Consider the following 21,686-nt stretch of genomic DNA (forward strand, 5'->3'; position numbering starts at 1 on the left):
TACGTATGCGTTTTTGATCTAGATTATGCCAAAATCTGCCCTAAAAGTGAGTTTGATCGTTCATTAACGTGATAGAACTGCAGTTGTCCAGTCATAGCTTTGGAGTGGTTCCAGGCTTTGAAAATCGGCAGATAAGGTAGAGTCTCAAATCTTTGTTTTTATGGGAGAAAATTGAACTTGTGATTTTTACCATGACTTTCTAATCATTATGAACTTTTGAACTGGTGTGGGAAATTTAATATGAATATTCATACCTCTTTTATATTATTATTTTGTTATGTTACGTTTGCCATATCTTGGCTACGCATTTTACACTTTCCATTATTGTGTTTTGTATATATATTTTTGGGAGTTTTCTATCATGTTTAATTCTTTCAACAGATGTCTGTGGAATTGGGAATTTGATAAAGAGGACATGCAAATCATTTGCAATGTCAATCTCTTTATGTGGTAGACTGTTTTTTTTTTACATGACTTTTAGTTATTGATTTGTGAGTATATGAGATTTTGGGTATTTCCAGGCTATTAGCCATAATGAGACTTCTTTAATCAGAAGTGTTTTTTGCAGTTTAGAGTTTAGTTATCTGACTCGATAATTCATTTATTATGCATTTTAATCTTTGCTTTGTTTTATTCATTTCTTGTTGGGTTATTTGAATAATAAACCTATTTTTGTAGGAACGATTGTGTTTTTTTAAATAGTCCATTTAATTGCTTTGGTGAGAATGAGTGAGGTCAGGAGAGAGAGAGAGAGAGATACACGAGTGAGAGAGAGAGAGGCTGAGAGAGAGAGAGAGGGGAAAAATGCGAGTGTGATCATGGGTTGAACCTTTTCACGTTTTTTTTTTCTGAGGTCAGATCGCTAAGATCACGCCACGCACACTTCTAAAACAAGTGTTGATCTGTTCCCTGTAACAGATTTTAATGGTGGCAGCGGTGTCCCATGACTTTAAATAGTCTTAAATTAGGGTAGCGAAAGAGGGAGATTACTAATAGACTAATTGGTAACGTTGATGCCCAAGACACAGACTAGCCTCGGGCAAAAAGCGGCGACCACTCAGTCTTAAGAGAGCGAGTTTCATAGGTGGGTCGTGATTACGTGTGTAATACGGGGAATCTTTTTTTTTTTTTTTTCTATTCGAGTACTGGGAGTGGGGAGTGGTGAAATAGATCTGGATGATCTCTAGAGCAATTTTGGGGTTAACAAAATACCCAAATAAGTGTGAATAGTGGCGATTGTGAGTTAATTACGCAAAGTGGTGATTCAACAAAAATCACGCTTGTTTTCCTCTGCTTAGTCTTCAAGTGGGTGACGTCACAGGTTAGCAAGTCACGAGTGATAAGTGCTCCGTTTTCTGTTCAAATTGGTGAGTACCCCATTCTCGTAAGTTGCGCAGAACTCCGTTTTCTGTTCTTCTTTTAGAGGGGGTAACTTTTGCCTTTCTCTAGTGTTCTTTTTGGTTTCTTTTTTATGTTGTTACGCTCAGGGCGTATAATCACTTACAAAATGCCGGACGATGCAGCAAGCACATCCCAATCAGTTGTGGTGCATAAAGTGACGAACGTTAGCGAATTACTAATTTTAAAGGGTTAGTTGACGGGAAGCCAACCCAAAATATAGAAACTTTCATTGAGTCAGTGAACAATTATCTGAATTCCAAGAAAATTACGAATGGCGCTGAAGCTTTAACAGAAGCAAAGACATTTCTGGATTTGGATAAAGGAGATATTGGGAAACGGGCACGCAATTTCGGGTTCAGGTGTAAAACTTGGAATGAACTGCAGAAATTTCTACGAGCTACTTATGGTGGAGTTCAATGTGAGTGTGCAGTTCGGAATTTTCGAGAGTTTCTCAAAATAAAGAAAGGCAATGATTCACTAGTCACATACAGTGCGAATTTATTTGATGCTGTAGGTGAGTTAAAGAAATCTATAACAGGCTCTCCATGGGTAACTGGAAATAATATCTCCTTAGATAATTTTGAAAGATTGTTACACTTTGCTTGCCTTTTAACGTCGGTCCCAGATGTAATTGTAGATAGTTTTGATAAGAGAATTGATCTGGATACAGACGAATCCTCTTTGTTTGCACAGATTAACAAAAATCTATCAAAATGCCCGACGCTGGACAGTAGTTTTGTACAGGGAGGTGCAAAGATGTTTGCTGCGGTTTCGAAACCACAGAACAATGATAGTCCCTCACATTCGGGAAATGATGCAACAGCGAAGACATGTGCACGAGTAGAATCGAAGAAAATTCCAGAGAGATCAGTCACAACGATACGTTGTTTTAATTGTGATAAACTAGGACATAGTAAATCAAATTGCAGAGTGAGATATTGTTCAGTTTGCAAATCTTCAGATCATGGATGGAGATTTTGCCCAGCCACAAAGAATAGAGATTATTCAGGGAAGTCACGGGGAGGTTTTTCTAGATATGACAGGAGAATTCCACATGATGCAAGTTCTAGATACACAAAGGAACAGCAGAATTTTCACAAGATAAGTTCGAAGACGGACACAGGATAATGACTAATCAGGTCTTAGAATCACCAGAACCTAGGCCGATTGTACGTGGATTTTCTAATGGCAGTGACATTTCTATTTTCATTGATTCTGGTAGCTCAGTTAACTTAGTAAATGCTGACCTTTTTCACTCGAAGTTTCCAGAGTGCAAATTAGTCCCTTCTAGTGAGACAGTGTGTGATGTACAAGCGAGGAAACTGAATATTTTAGGTTCGTCATTTCTTACGCTTTGTATCGGCGGAAAGACAACAGTAGAATCATTTTTGGTCATAGAAGGATTAGCCTTTAGGTGAAATGGTTTTGCTAGGACACCCTTCTTGCAGGCGACATAACATCAACATTCTTACGGGAATTCAGGGATTACAATAGGTGAGTCAGGTTGTTTTGTTCCATATATACACAGGAAAAAAACTTGTGAGAAACCTAAGACACAGTCTGAGACATGTGTAACACAGTCATTAGAGAGTGAAGATATTCCAAAAAAATCTTTCAAAGGATTTTTGTTGGAAGATATTGAATTGCAACCATGAGTTCCTACATTGGTTAAAGTGTCGCTGAAAGAGAAAAAGTTTCCTTCTCAAGTGTGCGTTGTTGAGGGAACCGAGAAATTCAAAGACGTTGTGAGTACGGTGTCAGTAAATGAAGTTTCAGTCACAGGCGTGACTTCAGTAGAATTAGTTAGCTATCAAGACTCAGTGAAAAAATATCACAAGGGTACTTATGTGATTGATTTTGAAGAGTTTAATGAAGAACATAAATTAGTGAGTTTTTGTGGAGAAGGGAATATGTTTCCTAACGAGGAGCAACAGTTCCAAGTCAGGTTCTGCATGAACATTTGGCTAAAGTTGATTATCCTGAGTATTCAGATAAAGTAGAGAAAGTGTTGAAAGAATATTTAGATATCATTGCTTTGAAGGGAGATAAAGTAGGAGTTACAGATGTTTTAGAACATTCAATCCGCCTAGAAAAGGGTACCAATCCCATATATATTCCAGCATATCAATTCCTTTTAAGATCAGAGAAGAAGTAGGAAAAGAAGTTCAGAGGTGGGAGTCGGAAGGCATTATTAGGTCGTCCAATTCTCCGTTTAATTTTCCTTTGCTTGCAGTTCCTAAGAAAGACGGTAGTATCAGAGTTTGTGTAGATTTTCGTAAATTGAATGAAAAAACATGCCCAGATAGATATCCGGTAGCTTGTTTGCCTGATTTGTTTGTTGAGATCGGTGGCAAGAATATATATTCATCTATAGATCTTATGCAAGGGTTTTTACAGGTTCCCCTTTGTGAGAGTAGCCGTAAATATACAGCATTTTCGGTACCAAAGGGACATTACGAGTTTAATAGGATGCCTTTTGGATTACAAGGGTCCCCAATAACATTTACTAGACTGGTTAACACAGTACTTCATGGCTTGTTAGGAAAGTCGGTGTTTGTGTACATGGATGACATTCTCATATGCACAGATACAATTGAAGAACATCTAAAGGTGTTAAAAGAAGTCCTCAAGCGAGGTTCGCTGGGTTAAAGGTCAAATTGGCCAAATGTGAGTTTCTGAAGAGAAAAATTGTCTATTTAGGACATGTTATCTCTAAAGAGGGAGTCAGAGTGAATGATGAGAAAGTTAAAGCCATTGTGAATTTTCCAGTTCCCAAAACCAGGAAACAGATTCGTTCGTTCTTAGGTATGTCGGGTTTCTTTCGCTGTTTTGTGCGGAATTTTTTCTACAATAGCGTCTCCATTGACAGATTTGTTACAAGAAGACGTTAAGTTTGTTTGGGGTGATAGTCAACAATTAGCTTTTGAGAAGCTTAAGAACGCTTTGGTGAACCCACCAGTTTTGAAGTTTCAGATTTTAGTCAACTGTTCACCTTAGTGACTGACGCGAGTCAGAAGGTATAGGTGCGTGTTTGATGCAGAAATTTGAGGGGAAATTACACCCAATTGCTTTTTATAGCAGAAAGTTCAAAACGCGTGGTAGTAACGAAAGGCTGATGTCAGTTGTGGACAAGGAGGCTTTCGCAGTCGTCTCTAGCCTTGTTCATTTTAAGATGTTGTTGTTGGGAAATAAAGTTGAGATTTTTACAGATCATCAACCGTTGTTAGAGCTTTTAATAAGCCAAATTTGTCGCCCAAGAGAGCGCGTTGGTTCCTAACATCGAGAGATTTTGATGCAAACCTCAAATACATTGAAGGTAAGCATAATGTAGTTGCAGATGCATTGAGCAGACATTTTCTGGTCGAGGATGAGGGAATACACACCGAATCCTGTGTGGGAGAAGAGAGTAAATATTTGGTGTCTAATGTCTCTGATACTAGTAGTTCTGAGATGTCGCATGTAGAAGACATACACGTTTCTACAGTGCATACTTTGGGGAGAAATAGTGAGTCGGCAGTCTCGGGAGAGATTGTTGTTCGTGATCGTGAGAGTAACGCCGTGTGCTATATTACGGGTGAAAATGTCACTTGGGACATAGGCTTGCTCGAACAAAAGCAAGATGAAGATAAATTGTTGTCAGATGCTAAGGCATTTCTTAGGGAGTTTCACCGAAGAAAGGGTATAAGTTGCCTTTTTCTGGTCTAGAGTTGGAGAATAATTTATTGGTGAGGAAAGTTAAGTATAACTTGCGAAGTACTCGAAGCATGGGTGAAATTACACAAATCATCGTGCCAGAGAGTCTAGTACCACAAGTTCTAGACATTGTACATTGTAAATTTGGTTCTCCTCATTTAGGTGTGGACAAGACGTATGAAAACGTCAGGTCAAAGTTCTTTTGGAAAAATATGTTTTCCGCAGTAGAAGCCTTTGTGAAGAAGTGCGCTATTTGCAATGCGAATAAGCCAGCGACGACAGTGTCGTGTCGTTTGGGTTCATATCCCATACCACATAGGCCGTTTCAGAGAGTGCATATGGATATTCTGGGTAATTTCTCAGAGTCCGCTTATGGTTATAGACATTTATTAGTAGTTGTTGACGAGTTAACTCGCTTTGTTGAGATTTTCCCACTGAAGTACAAATCAGCTGAGGAAGTTGCTATAGCGTTCTTTAAGGGGATAATTTGTCGATATGGTGTTCCTGAATGTCTGATCACAGACAATGGTAGGGAGTTTATTAATAAGACTTTAGACGGTCTTGCTAATTTACTGGGAATAAAGAAAGTATCTATAATCCCGTATAGACCTGAAGCAAATGGGTTATGTGAGAGGGCGAATCGGAAAGTAATCGTTGCTTTGCGCATGACAGTGGGTGGTTCCGATACACATTGGGACAGATCTTTGGGTGAAGTGCGATATAGTATCAATACTATGATGAATGACACAATTAAGATATCTCCAGCAGAAGCTTTGTATGGGTACAAGTTGAAAGGACCTTTGATTTGTTACCAGAGCGAGTTCAAGGTGATGTTACGGTCACTTCATTGATAAATACAGCGAGAAAAGATTTGCACGTATCAGTAAAGAACTTGAACTTAGTTCGCGTGCAATGGTAGAGAAAAGTAACGCGAAATCGAGGGGAGTAGCTTTTGATGGGTGATAGAGTGTTTGTTAAAGTGAATGTTCGAATAATCTGAATTATAAATTAAGTCCGAAGTTCCACGGACCTTTGAGATTGTAGAGATCAAAAGAGGAATAGATTTGTAGTTAAAGATGTAAATACTGGTGTGACGAAATTGACCCATATTTCAAAGTTAAAGAAAGTTGGGATGTAATGGAACATTTGTATGTAGTTATGTAGTGAACGTTTGTATATAGTTAGAGGGATAAATGGGTTGATATTTGTATATATATGATATTTATTTTTTTTTTCTCGTTCATTCTAGATGTTGAAGTTCTTAATCATTTGTTTTCGAATGATTTTAGGAATTGAGACATGGGCTAATTTCATACGAGATTTGACCCGTGTGTTAGTGTGTTGTTTAGGATATTTTTTTTTGGGAGGTACTTAGTATATCGGACCGAACAAGTCTGACCTTTTTTTTTCGGGTTGGGAGATCGTATTTGAGTATTTGGATTTTTTTCTCTGTTTTTTTTTTTTTTTAATGAAGGGAGCTGTATTGTGAGTAATTGTAGTTGTTAAGATCATGGGAGTGATTGCCATTACGTCAATTGCTATTTTGTTGAGAATTAGTCAGGTGTTGCGAAATATTTGCTAACCGGAGTAGAACTTTCATGTCTTTTACGAGATATGATACCTTTTAGTGTTTGGATAGGATTCTCGAGTATTTTTTTTCTGTTGGATAGTTTTTTTTATGAGTGAGTTCCGTAGAGTTGTTGTGCTTAATAGTGAGTTGACTGTGATTATTCTGAGATACACACTTGGAATTAGTTCACATTAAGAGTGTTTGACTTTTGCATTAGTAGTCTTGTTTGGTTCAGTAACATGAAACCTTTTTGTTATTAGACCTTTTCCAAGTGCTTTTGGAGACTCAGTAGTGATATGGGATGGAGTAGAGACTATGTTCATTTTGGGAGATCAATATCAAGGTTCGGGAGTTGATTATAAGACAAGTTGTGCTTTAGTTAGAGAGAAGTATGTGTGTGACAGTAGTATTTTCCAGTTGCGAGTGGTATCTGTGGGTGGTTGTGAATTATCATTAGTTCATGGACAGACTCCGACAGAATGTGACTTTAGACAGTTCCTGCGAGATTACCACATTGTGTCCACCAGAACCCTTACTGCCATGTTTTGCAAGGAGTGTGCAGTTACAATGATGTGCCAGAACAACAAGTCGACATCATTCGTTCTTCGAGGGTCCAAGCTGTTCGACTCATCCTGCAGAATCCTGTCTACGGACTTTCTCGTACTTAGCCGTGCTGTATTCAACAGTTCCGAGAAGATAATTATGCGTCATACGCATAACGAGCATTTGGTAGTGGCGGTACCTACAACCAAGGTGCCAATGACTGTTCCACCGTTGGAAGACATCGACGATCCCGTGATGTTCGAGTATCAGGAATATATTATGCCGACAATTTTAATTGTCTTAATAGCTATTTTACTGATAATTCTTGTTGTGGGAGTAGTAAAGCTTATTCGTGTTTGTAAGATTACTTGTAAAGGCTCTAAGAACACAACCCCAGTGACTTTGGAAGTGCGTCATGAGAGCAGTCCTTAAAGCTGCAGTGCAGTAGACATTGCTAATTGAGCATAGCTCTATTTTGTTATGGCTTATACATATGCTTTTGTTTTAGTTTGCCGTTAAAGAGAGCGAGACGCTCTTATGTGGTGGCCGAGCACTATTTCAGAAAATATGGCCGCTACAATCTTATAAGATACATAGTGTGATGAAAGAATTTTTGGAGCGAGAGTGAACTAGGGCGAGAGGTTTGATGCAAGATTGCTGAAACAGTGCATATTTTGATTCCTCAGCTCTCTGCGCGAGACGCTCAGCAATATTGGAGATCAGGTGATCTCCCAAGCGCTATGTATGTTCGTGAGTACGTGCGTTACTTTGATCTAGATTATGCCAAAATCTGCCCTAAAAGTGAGTTTGATCGTTCATTAACGTGATAGAACTGCAGTTGTCCAGTCATAGCTTTGGAGTGGTTCCAGGCTTTGAAAATCGGCAGATAAGGTAGAGTCTCAAATCTGTTTTTATGGGAGAAAATTGAACTTGTGATTTTTACCATGACTTTCTAATCATTATGAACTTTTGAACTGGTGTGGGAAATTTAATAAGAATATTCATACCTCTTTTATATTATTATTTTGTTATGTTACGTTTGCCATATCTTGGCTATGCATTTTACACTTTCCATTATTGTGTTTTGTATTTCATATATTTTTGGGAGTTTTCTATCATGTTTAATTCTTTCGACAGATGTCTGTGGACTTGGGAATTTGATAAAGAGGACATGCAAATCATTTGCAATGTCAATCTCTTTATGTGGTAGACTGTTTTTTTTCACATGACTTTTAGTTATTGATTTGTGAGTATGTGAGATTTTGGGTATTTCCAGGCTATTAGCCATAATGAGACTTCTTTAATCAGAAGTGTTTTGCAGTTTAGAGTTTAGTTATCTGACTCGATAATTCATTTGTTATGCATTTTAATCTTTGCTTTGTTTTATTCATTTCTTGTTGGGTTATTTGAATAATAAACCTATTTTTGCAGGAACGATTGTGTTTTTTTAAATAGTCCATTTAATTGCTTTGGTGAGAATGAGTGAGGTCAGGGGAGAGAGAGAGAGTCGATAGACGGTGAGAGAGAGAGGCTGAGAGAGAGAGAGAGAGGAAAAATGCGAGTGTGATCATGGGTTGAACCTTTTTCACGTTTTTTTCCTGAGGTCAGATCGCTAAGATCACGCTATATACACTTCTAAAACAAGTGTTGATCTGTTCCTGTAACATATATATATATATATATATATATATATATATATATATATATATATATATATATATATATATATATATATATATATATATATATATATATATATATATATATATATATATATATATATATATATATATATATATATATATATATATATATATATATATATATATTGTATATATATATATTGTATATATATACAGTATATATACATACATATATATATATATAATATATATATATATATATATATATATATATATATATATATATATATATATATATATATATATATATATATATATATATATATATATATATATATATATATGTATATATATATTATATATATAAATATATATATAATACATATATATTTATAATATATATCATTATATACACACACACACATATATATATATATATATATATATATATATATATATATATATATATATATATATATATATATATATATATATATGTATATTTATATATATATTTATATACTGTATATATGGCTACAATGGTGAGGATGGGTCTATTCCAGCTCTAATAAATATATCTGAAAACATCAGGTATATGTATGTAAGAGAGGCAATAGACTTTTATCCTTCTCATGGTCAGGTGGACAACATGACTTAGTGGTGATTATGGTGACGCAGGTTAGAGTTTCCCACTACCGGACATCTCAACCACGTTAAGAGGGCATTGTGGCTATTACAATTACATATGTATCTGGTAAAAAGTGACCAGTAGATTCTACATATATATATATATATATATATATATATATATATATATATATATATATATATATATGTGATTATTATCACTTTTGAATGTGATTCATTTATCACACATTACATTAGTGAAAAATAAGAAACGGGTGTAGGTCCTGACCGGTTTCGACTTTATTTCCAAGCCATTGACGAAGGACTGATACAGAGTATGAGACATCACAAATATATATACTACAAGAACAGTACTGACGAACATACACAACCGTTAGAGACTCCATATCCCCACTCAGGCAATAAGGTTAAAAAGTCAGTGTTTTCATCTATGTTTTTAAAGAGCATTACTGGGTATGTAGCCCTGAATATATTGATGATGAAATAGATAAGATTAGGAATGCAGGCAAGAAATTGAAATATCCTGATAGTGTATTAAACAGTGCATTTGAAGGAAGGCAAAAAGACTATGTATCAAAACCAGAAAGAACCTTACAACACAAAAAATTTGCTTGTTTTGCCTTATAATAATAATATGAAAGATATCCCTCATCTTCTTAAGAATTTTGGTGTTAATGTCGCATTTAAGAACAATACAACAATGAAAAATGTACTTATCAAGAACTCCCAGACAATACTAAAGGGTGTGTATATAAAATTCCGTGTAAGTCTTGTGACAACTTTTATATTGGCCAAACCGGGAAAGCACTGGAAAAAAGAATTGAACAGCATAAGAAATGTGTGAGATATGCACAAGGGAACAGTGGTATATTTGTACATGTCAGTGAGAACAATCATGCTATCAACTGGGAAGGGGCAAAAAGGATTGTATATTCTAATAATGCACTGGAAAGGAACATCATTGAAACTAGCTTTATAAAAGAAAGTTACGACCATAATATGAATATCAGTCAAGGGATGTATAAACTTGATCCTTTAATATCAAAAGAAATTTGTAAATTGTTTAAAACTTTAAGGTAGGCAGTAGAGATGTATATAAAATAGGATTATCATATTTGTAAACACAGTACGAGGGTAGTAATGTTAATGAGTTTCCAAACTCCGCCTCCATGACACCTGTCAGGTGTGGATCTGAGGTGGGGTATGGTCTGTTTATCAGCAATGTCCCCTGAGAGTCTATTGTGATTTTTAGCCAAATGAGTTTTAAAGGCCACTCCTACCTTGACACCGGCCTGAGTGGGGATATGGAGTCTCTAACGTTGTGTATGTTATTATCAGTACTGTTCTTGTAGTATATATATTTGTGATGTCTCATACTCTGTATCAGTCCTTCTATCAATGGCTTGAAATAAAGTCAAACTGGTCAGGACCTACACCCCATTTCTTATTTTTCACCTGTGGTAATGTTTGATATATATATATATATATATATATATATATATATATATATATATATATATATATATATATATATATATAAATATATATATATATATATATATATATATATATATATATATATATATATATATATATATATATATATATATATATATATATATATATATTATATATATATATATATTATGTCTTATATGTGAATATTCTATAAAAGTAATATGTTTTCTGTATTTTTATATACTTTCATTTATATTTCTCATGTGCAGTGAAATATAATGAGATGATTTTGTTGTATGTGTGTTTTTGGGCAATGCTTATATATTTTCTTTTGTGTTTGTCATGTATTAGCTGTAATAGTGTTTATGGGAAATGCTAAGTGTCAGATCTTACAAGGGTTGGTTGGGTAAGATGCATCTTCCTGTAGGCTTTTGTGTACACAGCTGAATGTGTGTTCAGGTGGACAGGAAGTCCTTTATGTGAGAGAGACCCTAAGCCACTTAAGTTATCAGTTAAAGGGAGAAGAGATGAAAGACCTGATAATATTTGTTGACCAGGGAGAGGATGTTGCTGGAGAAACCTCTGTGTTTATACAATGTTCAAATAGGAAATTGTCTATCATTCAGATAAGGGTATAGGCCTATGTAGCTCTCTGAGCCAAAGAATAAATTATCTGTTTATTCCTGTTGGAAAGGGAAGAAATTCTGTTTATTCCTATTGTAGAGGAAGAAACTCAGTTTATTCCTGTTTCTTCTGGGGTGACCACTTTCTACAAATGCTTAACTGGCAACCCAGGTTTAACCTCATAGAAGATTTTTGGTAGAATAAAGCTCAGTTCAGACAGAGACGTGGTGAAAATAGGTTGCTCTCTCTCTCTCTCTCTCTCTCTCTCTCTCTCTCTCTCTCTCTCTCTCTCTCTCTCTCTCTCTCTCTCTCTCTCTCTCTCCATGTAGAGAAGAGTGTAATATTTGTCCCACTCTTCCAAACATATAAGTTTTTGGAAACTGTTAATAATATTTAATGCTCCTTGCTAGGATCTGGTATAAGAGAGAGTTAGCAGTAACAGGCCTTAGATAAAAGTGTTATTGCTGCAGCAAAAAGGGAAAAGGAGTTGTGTAATGGTATGCAGTAAAGTAAAGTGGTTTTTACTTAATTTTTACCATGGTAAAAAGGTAGATATAATCTTTAAACAGATTTTGCCTTAATGAAATTATTGTTGATAATTTTTTTGTGCATTTTTATATGTTCTTGTTTTTACATTTTTTGTGTATGTTCTTGTGTTTACAATTTCATAGTGTTACCCACATGTTTTGTGTTGGTGATTTAACATTTATTTAGTTAGTAAGTTATAAGTGTTGATACTTTAACACTGCATACCTGTTAGATTTTCATTTGTTAAGATTTCTTTTTCAAATCTGGAGTAAATCTTAATAGTTTGAATTTTGCTTAGTTACCGTAATTTCTTGATAAATTAAAGTTTTGTGACTTAATCTTGTTTAAGAATCAACTAAGTCTTATGTTGTCTTCAAGTAATGGTAAATGTTTTCAGATTGTCCGAGCTCTAATTATAACTTTTGGAGCTAGAAATAAATTTTTGAATTTAAAGTTTTAAAAGCACAGTGTTTCATTTTTGACCACCAGTGAATAGGGTTATTTGTGTATGCACAAGGTAAGTGATAAAAATGTTTTGTTCTCCTCTCCTATATGGAAGTGAATGAAGACCATGGAAACAATTATAGTTGTTTGATGGAGTGATGCCCTTTCCTCTAGTATATTTACTGATTAACAGTTACTACCTCACTCATAACTCTTGATAAACTTAGATTGATTTTTTAAGTGATAAGCAAGTTTTAAAGGATCACTGTTACCTTTAGGGTGTACAGTCATAATATTATTGTTACTGAGGGTTCAGTTATCTGGCTGAAGTGAGGTAAATTTTTGGATTTAATAGAAGTGTAAAATAACCAGGTACTTGATCACTTTGTGATATATATATATATATATATATATATATATATATATATATATATATATATATATATATATATATATATATATATATATATATATATATATATATGACCCGATCTTCAGAGGTCATCTAGGGTTCTTAACATATTGCAGGTCATGCAGGAATAATATGCACGGCTATAAGTTCACAATGCTTATATTAACTAAACTTACAGGAGGGCCCAACTGTGATTAAGCTAATTTGAAATTAAACTAATTGATGACACCCGATTTCCGAGGCGAGGTAAAGGACCGGCGGGGACAGGAACGAAGGGAAACGCAACCTGCCCCTACGGGAGTCCGACACGACAATGCCCTCCCCTTCAGGTCAAGTGCGTGTCTCTCCTTCAATCTCCCCAACCCACCCCAAAAAGCCTTCCTCCTTCTATTGGTTGTTATGAACTGTCTTAGGCCCATCCACCAATCGTGATCGAAATAGGTGACGCTACCTCGTAACGAACTTCTGGAGGGGGGGGTGATTTTTGGAGGGCGAGGGGCGCCTGGCACTTTGACGGTTAACTTGCGGCGTGCCTTCGATGCCCTCACGAAGGAAGGGGAGGGAGGACAATCCCTCCGGACGGGGTTACCACCCCCTCCCTGGATCTTTGCGTCCCGGCAAAGCCGCAACGTCCGCCTTGTCCCCCCTCGAGCCTCGTCCTTCGAGGGTCGTACCTATCTACAAAAAAAAAAAAAAAAACTATCTCTAAGGGCCAAGTGACGTGTGTATAAGCCAAAGGTTACAAGTGAATTGAACACGCCTTACATCAAATACAAGAAAATACTCCTTGATTTATGAAGACTGGAATAAAATTTTGTCTCTTCTATTTTAAAAATCAAAATCATCATCTCAACAAATTTATGAACACACAAAAAAATTAAGACACACTTAACATTGTCATCAATCATAACAACATGGCAAAAACTTTTACTCACATTGCATGATTCTTTACTGAATACACAAAAAAATTTAGAAATAAATACACCACTGTGTTCTAAGCATGTCATTTTCCCAAATAGACAAAAATAATAAAAGACAAATGGCACACATCAATCAACTTTAAGAACATAATGAAATACAAAAAAGACAGAAAATTAGGCACAGAGATCTCAACATGACAAGTCCTTTAAAAAAAAACATTAGTGAACATCATAAATCACAAAGGAAATGGTGGTATCTAGATTGGTATGTAAATTGTTAACACAATAAAAAGAATGAAAAAATAAAACAACAGAAAAAGACGTCATATAATCAATAAGCCACAATACCAGAACTTAAACATAAGAATATGATACTCAGACAATAACATTTACATTCAAAATAAACACTGGTGTTAAAAAATTTACAAGATTTTGACTCATTTGCTTTTACAATGATCTTTCACTCATGGCAAGGCTCAGAGCTTGGTCTTACGCCCCTATATGGCACCCACCTCCAAATTTCACGGGCTCTTCTCCAGATAAAAATAGGTAAAAACTGGTGTATTGGTGTAGAACATTAAATTGTCTTTTTAGCACACATCAATGTGGATATGTTGGTTAACCGCTGTGTCATGTTTGATCGCTTTCACCCGATACAATGAAATGCGGGTTCGAGTTTGTGTGTTTTGGAAGTTGCATTCTTTTTCAGATAGATCTCATCCCCTACCTGGTTGACATAAAACTTTAAAAACTGATTATTGGCCCTAAACATCACCTGAATCATATTACAAAACCACACCTGAAAATCGTGGTGGCACCTATCTAGATTGATGTATGGAAGAAGGGCATATCCCTAATTGAGCTTATAGGTGGTACATATCTCTGCCGTCTGCAAAAGGACGACAAAAAATCTCCCGATTATATTCCAAGACCATTTGCAGATGGTCGAACAAAAAAAAAATTGGTGAACGCATTATTTAATTCATGAACTAATCAATATTGTCAGATACAAGCATTCTAACACCCAAACCGATTTACAAGAATGTAATATAGCCACTTCCTTAATTAGACAATAACATTTGAAACAAGTGAACATCCACAAACACACAGATATATTTATGTTCTTGCACTGTGGGTAAACATCCAAACTTATCCCAACAGGCACCACAGGCCACAACCAAAAACGCCTTTGGAATCACATGTTGGTGTCTTTTTGGCGACATTACACACATAACAACTCTTGCAAATCTAGTAACATCTCTACATTCATGCCAACCTAAAAATGTTAGCGAGCCTTTAAGAGACTCCCTATGCAAATTAGCAAAAATCATATGCTTTCATTATCAAAGCTCAGGAAGGACTCTGGCTCGGAGGTCATCACCGGGCCTTTTCTCATATTTACACAACAAGACGTCTTCTTCAATGAAGAACGCTTTTGGACAAATGCACAGAACTCGGGAACTCGTTTCTCTCCCGCTCACGCAAGCCTTAACCTGGCTAATCCAGGCTTCAGACTCCTGACTTTCAACAACTCTCTCACACCCAATCACAAAAATCAACCACACTTTCACTCTCCGGGCGTTTACTGGAATCCCCTGGACGGAGTTCCCTTCACAGTCATGCCCTGTCATCTCTACCACCTCTACTCGCCTGCGAGTGCTTCCGAGATTCCCGTTTTCTATGTGTCGTGCTTACACCTGACTGACTGTTACTACTTTGACTTGTCGGGGCGTCACTGGCACCTGTGTTGGCACCGTGGGTGCCACCAACGCCGCGAGATTCCTTTTGTCGTTCTTCCTTGCGCTTTGCAGCACGAGTTGTTACACTGATGGTGTTTCTGGAGAGAGCATCTGCCACTCGGTTACCTTTCCCAGGGATATAATCGATCTTTATGATATCGAATTCTAAAATTCGTTCTATCCAACGAGCTTGACGGTTGGTGATATCGCCCTTCTTAAATAAGTATGTTAATGGCTGATGGTCTGTAAAAATCTGAACTTTATGACCCAAAGAAAAGTAGCGACGTCTCTCCAGCATCCACAAAACCCCAATGCCTCTCGATCGAAGGTACTGTAATTTTTCTCTGCCCCTTTTTAACGCGCGTGATGCAAAGCAAACTGGCCTTTCCTGGCCTTTATCATCAATCTGAGAGATTACTCCTCCTACTGCAACATCACTCGCATCTGTGGTTATGAAAAAAGGTCGATCGAACTTCGGATAAGCCAAGAGTTCGTCGCTCACCAAAGCGTCTTTTAATTTGTGAAAAGCCTCCTCTTCCTTGACACCCCACCTGAATACAGGTTGTTTCCTTAACGCATCTAACGGCCTCGCGATCTGGCCGAAATTTCTTATGAATTTCCGATAATATCCCGCGAGTCCGAGGAAGCTGGCTACATCTTTGGCATGGTCTGGTCATGGAAATTCTTCAACTGCTTTAACCTTATCGGCACAAGGCTGAATTCAGGCCTTCTGATGTCACGACGTGCCCCAAAAATTCGACTTCGGCCTGGAAAAATTTACATTTTTCTAAATTGATTTACATCCCGTGACGTCTTCATGTTTCTAACACTTTTATCAAATTCTCTCTATGTTCTTGTATGGTAGCTCCGACTACAATATCATCTAAATATACAAAAACCCCCAAATCCTATAATGGAAGCTAAAACTGACATCATTACTCGTGAGAAATGAGTAGGCGCGTTCTTTAGTCCAAAAGGGAGGAAATTATATTCATATAGCCGATTATTATGCTATAAAAGCTGTTTTCTCTTGACTTTCTTCATCTAAGGGTATTTGATGATACCCGGACTTAAGGTCCAAGGTGGTGAAAAACTTACTTTCCCTTACATCCAGCAAAAGTTTTTCGATCGAGGGCAATGGATAGGCATTAGCTTTCGTAATGGCATTTAATCGCCTATAATCTACACATAATCGGTGAGAGCCATCATTTTTCTTGACTAAAACAATGGGAGAAGCCCAGGGAGACTCGCTTTCTTGAAAAATACCTTGCTCTTGTAACAGTTTTACGTTTCCCCAATTATTTGTTTATCACATGCAGGAGTCCTATACGGCTTAGTATGAATGGGCAGATGTCCTATAAGGCTTAGTATGAATTACATCTTGATGGTCTCTCTCCTACGCAACTACAGTAACTCAAAAGGTAATCTGCACTGATTTTAATTCTCTCCCAAGGCCGACACTCTTCTCTTAATGCATATCTAAATCTTGATATACTTTCATTATTTCTCCTAAATTTATAAAAGGCACACTGGCTTTACCATCTATGATCTTAACTCAAAGATGAAATGCGTTGAGGGTTGATATCTGATCATCAAGCTTCTTCGCTGGGATGAGGGGAAGTGAGTATAGGTGGCGGGAGGAACTACCTCCCCACCTATTGGCAGGTACCACCCCTACATCCCTTGACTCTGTGAGGCCACAACAGGGATGCCGACGCTGGAAGTGCCACCCTTATCTCCTTGGCTTTGCCATAAGGGCCAGAAATTCATATACGAGTCCCATTATCTCTAAAGGCACACATAAATTCCCTTGTCCTCCCAAGGAACTCTATTCTCCTACTACTTAAATTTATAAAATGGCACCCATCACTGGCTTTAACCATCACCACTATGATTAGCAACTCCTTTACAAGATGAAATCCGTTTCCCCTACCTAGGGGATACGGGACACCCCGGGCTCCGTTTCCCCTAGTGGTTGGGGTTAGTTTGGGGTGGGGAGATCCCCACCTACTGGCTGACTGGGGTGGCCCTACCCCCACAAGGCTCACTACTGTCTCGTTGGTCGCAGCCACCTGTATCCCGGGGGTTGCTGGATGGTGGGCATTCGGTTGGTGCTCGTTTTCCCCTGCCTCTTGAGGTAGGGGGCAAGTGTCTCCTGCCCCGTTTTTTGGACATTATCGGGCCCAATGGTCTGCAGCGCCGCATCGATGACAAGCCCCTTACTCAAAGGAAGGGCATTGGGAGCGCAGATGACCCCCTCTCCCACAGTGCCAACAGGGTCCCCTTGTCGCAGCACCCCTTCCCCTTCCGGTGGGCCCTCGCCGTCTCTTCGCCACGGGCCCATCTTGACTCGAGCTGAAGGAGGCAGGGAAGGTGTGTTTACTCGTTGCGGGATGGCTGGCAGCGACAAGGGAGGGAAGAAATGTGGCTGGTCCTCCTCCCCAACCCCGCCTTTGTCTTTCTCGATCAACCAGCTCCTGAAGGGCGGGAATACATTCCGCCAACGGCTCTCGCCTGATTCCACTTTGGCTGAGTATCCTCAGGGCGGCATCGGGGAGGGCCTGTCCTAATATCCGCCAGCAAAAGTAGGTTCTCTTGGCCTCTGTTTGTTCCTCTGCCTTGACGAGACTGTCGTAGTCTTCTTCTAGTCTGTCGACAAAGGAGGCCACCGACTCTCCTACCCTCATCGCAGGTTCGTACTTCGCCAGCAGCGCCAGCCGCTCTTCTTCCCGGAGGCCGAACAGTTGTATCATCTTGCCTTTGAATTCTTCCCAAACTCTGCCAGGGCCGTGGTAGCATCTGGCCAGCTTACGGGCAGCATAACCAGTCATTTTCTGTTCGGCGAGTAGAATTCTTTCCTCGTCAGCCCAATACGCTGTCGCATATTCTACAGTGCGTAAGAAGGCCTCGATCGAGAAGTACCCCTCTGAGGGGCGCGAACCATCGAATTCTGGCACATACCCTCCCAGGACCGGCAATGTCCCACCGGCCCCGATAGTCCACCCGTCACCTGGGGTGAAGGTCGCACCGGAGTTTCCGACGAGGTAGCCTCATTTGTCGCACCAGCGTCATTCGGAATTTCCGACGGTGCGATACTGTTCGAACCACTCACTGATGTCCGATTTCGGTGTTCTCGCAAGTGTCGTCTCAGGCACTCTTGGAAAAGTCTATATATTTCGTCGGCATCATCAGGGTCAATCTCACCCCTTGCTGGACTAATCTCCACAGCTCTAGTGTCACTGTCGTCTTCAGTTTGCCTCGAACTTTTGTGAGCCCGCCCACTTCTTGTTTTAGACACCATTGTTCGCACTTCCGTCTCCCCGCTCACAATTGTCGAGTTGGCGCGACGCGCTGCCCCACAGCTGGCTAATAATTAACGCATTACCGCATTCTGTTTGCAATTAACAAATACACCTGCACACCCCACACCTGACACCAGAATTATGACCCATTTTTCAGAGGTCATCTAGGGTTCTTAACACATTGCAGGTCATGCAGGAATAATACGCACTGCCGTAAGTTCACAATGCTTTTATTAACTAAACTTACAGGAGTGGCCCAACTGTGATTAAGCTAATTTGAAATTAAACTAATTGACGACAACCGATTTCCGAGACGAGGTAAAGGACCGGCGGGGGACAGGAACGAGGGGAAACGCAACCTGCCCCTACGGGAGTCCGACACGAAAATCTGCTCTCCCTTCAGGTCAAGTGCGCGTCTCCCCTTCAAATCTCCCCCCCTCCCCCCTTCCTCCTTGGACTCTATTGGTTGTTACGAACTGTCTCAGGCCCATCCACCAATCGTGATCGAAATAGGTGACGCTACCTCGTAACGAACTTCTGGAGGGGGACTGGGTACTTTGGGGTGATTTTTGGAGGGCGAGGGACGCCTGGCACTTTGACGGTTAACTTGTGGCGTGCCTTCGCGAGGAAGGGAGGGATGACAACCCCTCGGACAGGGTTATATATATATAATATATATTATATATATATATATATATATATATATATATATATGTATGTATGTATGTATGTATGTATGTATGTATGGTATGGTAACCCCTCGGACAGGGTTATATATATAATATATAATATATATATATATATATATATATATATATATATATATGTATATATGTATATTATATATATATATATATATATATATATATATATATATATATATATATATATATATATATATATATATATATATATTATGAACAATATATATATATATATATATTATGAACATCTCGGTTCATCAGGTTCTATCATCAATTACAGAGAAATGGACTGGAAAGACCAGCAGAAGCAGAAACAACCACGGAAAAGGGGAACAACAAAACCAACAAAATAAGCTTAATACTAGTTTATTAACATTATGTAATATACATATTTACAAGTGAGTCGAGTCTGGCGTAAATCAATAATATACAACATCAAACAACCAAAGAGCCAGTCAAAAAACAAAGATGTAGCAAAGTTAGTTAAAAATAAAACATTACCGTCAAAACATCAAATCAAAGTAAATACTCACGCTACATCAAGAAAACAAACATTCCAGACAGCATAATGATTAAAATTAGGATCAATTATTTTAACATAAATAATGGTATAACAAAAAATCCAAATAACTGAAAAATCATTAAAGCAGCACAAATAAACCAAATTATCATAAATACCAATTACACTGATAATACATAAACATCTGTAATGATAATTAACAAGCCTCCTACAGATAATACATAAACATCTACCCAGAGATGTTAAGACCACTAAACAAGGGTCACAGAGGATGACCATCAAAGGTCGTCTAGGATGACCACCAAACAACTGCCGTGAAGTCGTCATAACCGCCCCATGACGGCAAACAGCAACACTCCATGAAACACGGGCATTCACGCAGAGTCGATCACGACAGCCAAGGCTATCCCAGAGGAGTGCCTCCTCCCACAGATGACTAGGGTTAGTCATCAACTGCCTCGAACTCGAAGTCGAACTCCACATCCTCCAGAAACTGTAGGGGCCAACAGGTAACAACTACCTGTCCATGCTGCTAAGCTGTCTGGACCCTGATTCGATGATTACCCAGACTTGACTGTTGCTACCAAAGCAAAGACAAGACGTAAAATCTGTATGCAAAAAAATAATCACCACCAGGAAAAGGAGTGCACCCTCAACAAGGGAACAATTGTTCCACAGACAAAACAGGCATTAAGCCTCACAAAATAAATATATATATCCCAAGCATCCCAGCCACCAAACACTTAATTTAAAGCTGGAAAATAAAACTGCATTTTGGGCACTGCCTGACATGGAAGGGCAAAAGGAATATTGGACCTCCCTTAATCCGTTAATTGCACTCCGTATATCCCTTTACCTTTCTCTTCTCGAACATGTGACGCTGCGGAGCCCTTTGTTTACAGACATGAGGCTGTGAGGAGATTAAGTATGGCCAGAGGCAGATTACGAGAAAGGACATCTGGCATGAACACCTGGATCTTGAGTCATAAATGATGCACGCACATAGGGAAACTACAACAACCCCATCTACCTGTGGATGACCTCCTAACTCCTGCCTGAAGTCACATAAGGGCCTCACCGAAGGAACAACAGTGAGAGACATAGCTGGATGCGAGCAAGACACATCTCCCCCTTCCATTCCCGCCTCCTTCAGAGAGCCATGCCCTACCACGTGGTCCTATCTTGCAGGGACCCTTAGTATTCTTACCAGTGAAGCCCTTAGCCCTCCTCTGCTGCCATTACCCTCGCTGAAGCCACCTCTTCTACAAGGTAAAGTGATCTGTTGCAAAGGTTCTTCCATTCAGTCACACTGTTTTAATTCTCATACTAAACTTCCTTTTTCATTTCTAAGTGCCAGTATTTCCATATCAACTTTGCCTTGTTAGGGCAGTGTTACATAAATGCCTGTGTTTGAATAATTACATATAACCATGTGTTCAAGGCTTCTTTGGCACCCTCTGTGCTCGCCTTGTCCTATGCATATTTTAGTGTGTCCTTAGTGGCTTTTAATTCGTAAATCTCTCCGTTTACAGAAGGT

The 21,686-nt window shown here is 38.4% G+C and overlaps 1 protein-coding gene across 1 annotated transcript in view; it reads right to left on the reverse strand.

Moving 5' to 3' along the window:
- Fibp (acidic fibroblast growth factor intracellular-binding protein) overlaps positions 1-21,686 on the reverse strand; it is a 657,671-nt gene that overhangs the window by 343,412 nt on the left and 292,573 nt on the right. The window contains 1 exon segment of the mRNA XM_067115847.1: positions 10,405-10,432. Coding sequence (XP_066971948.1) covers positions 10,405-10,432 — 28 coding nt within the window.

This window comes from Macrobrachium rosenbergii, chromosome 14 (genome assembly GCF_040412425.1).
Source record: "Macrobrachium rosenbergii isolate ZJJX-2024 chromosome 14, ASM4041242v1, whole genome shotgun sequence".
NCBI classification, from domain to species: domain Eukaryota; kingdom Metazoa; phylum Arthropoda; class Malacostraca; order Decapoda; family Palaemonidae; genus Macrobrachium; species Macrobrachium rosenbergii.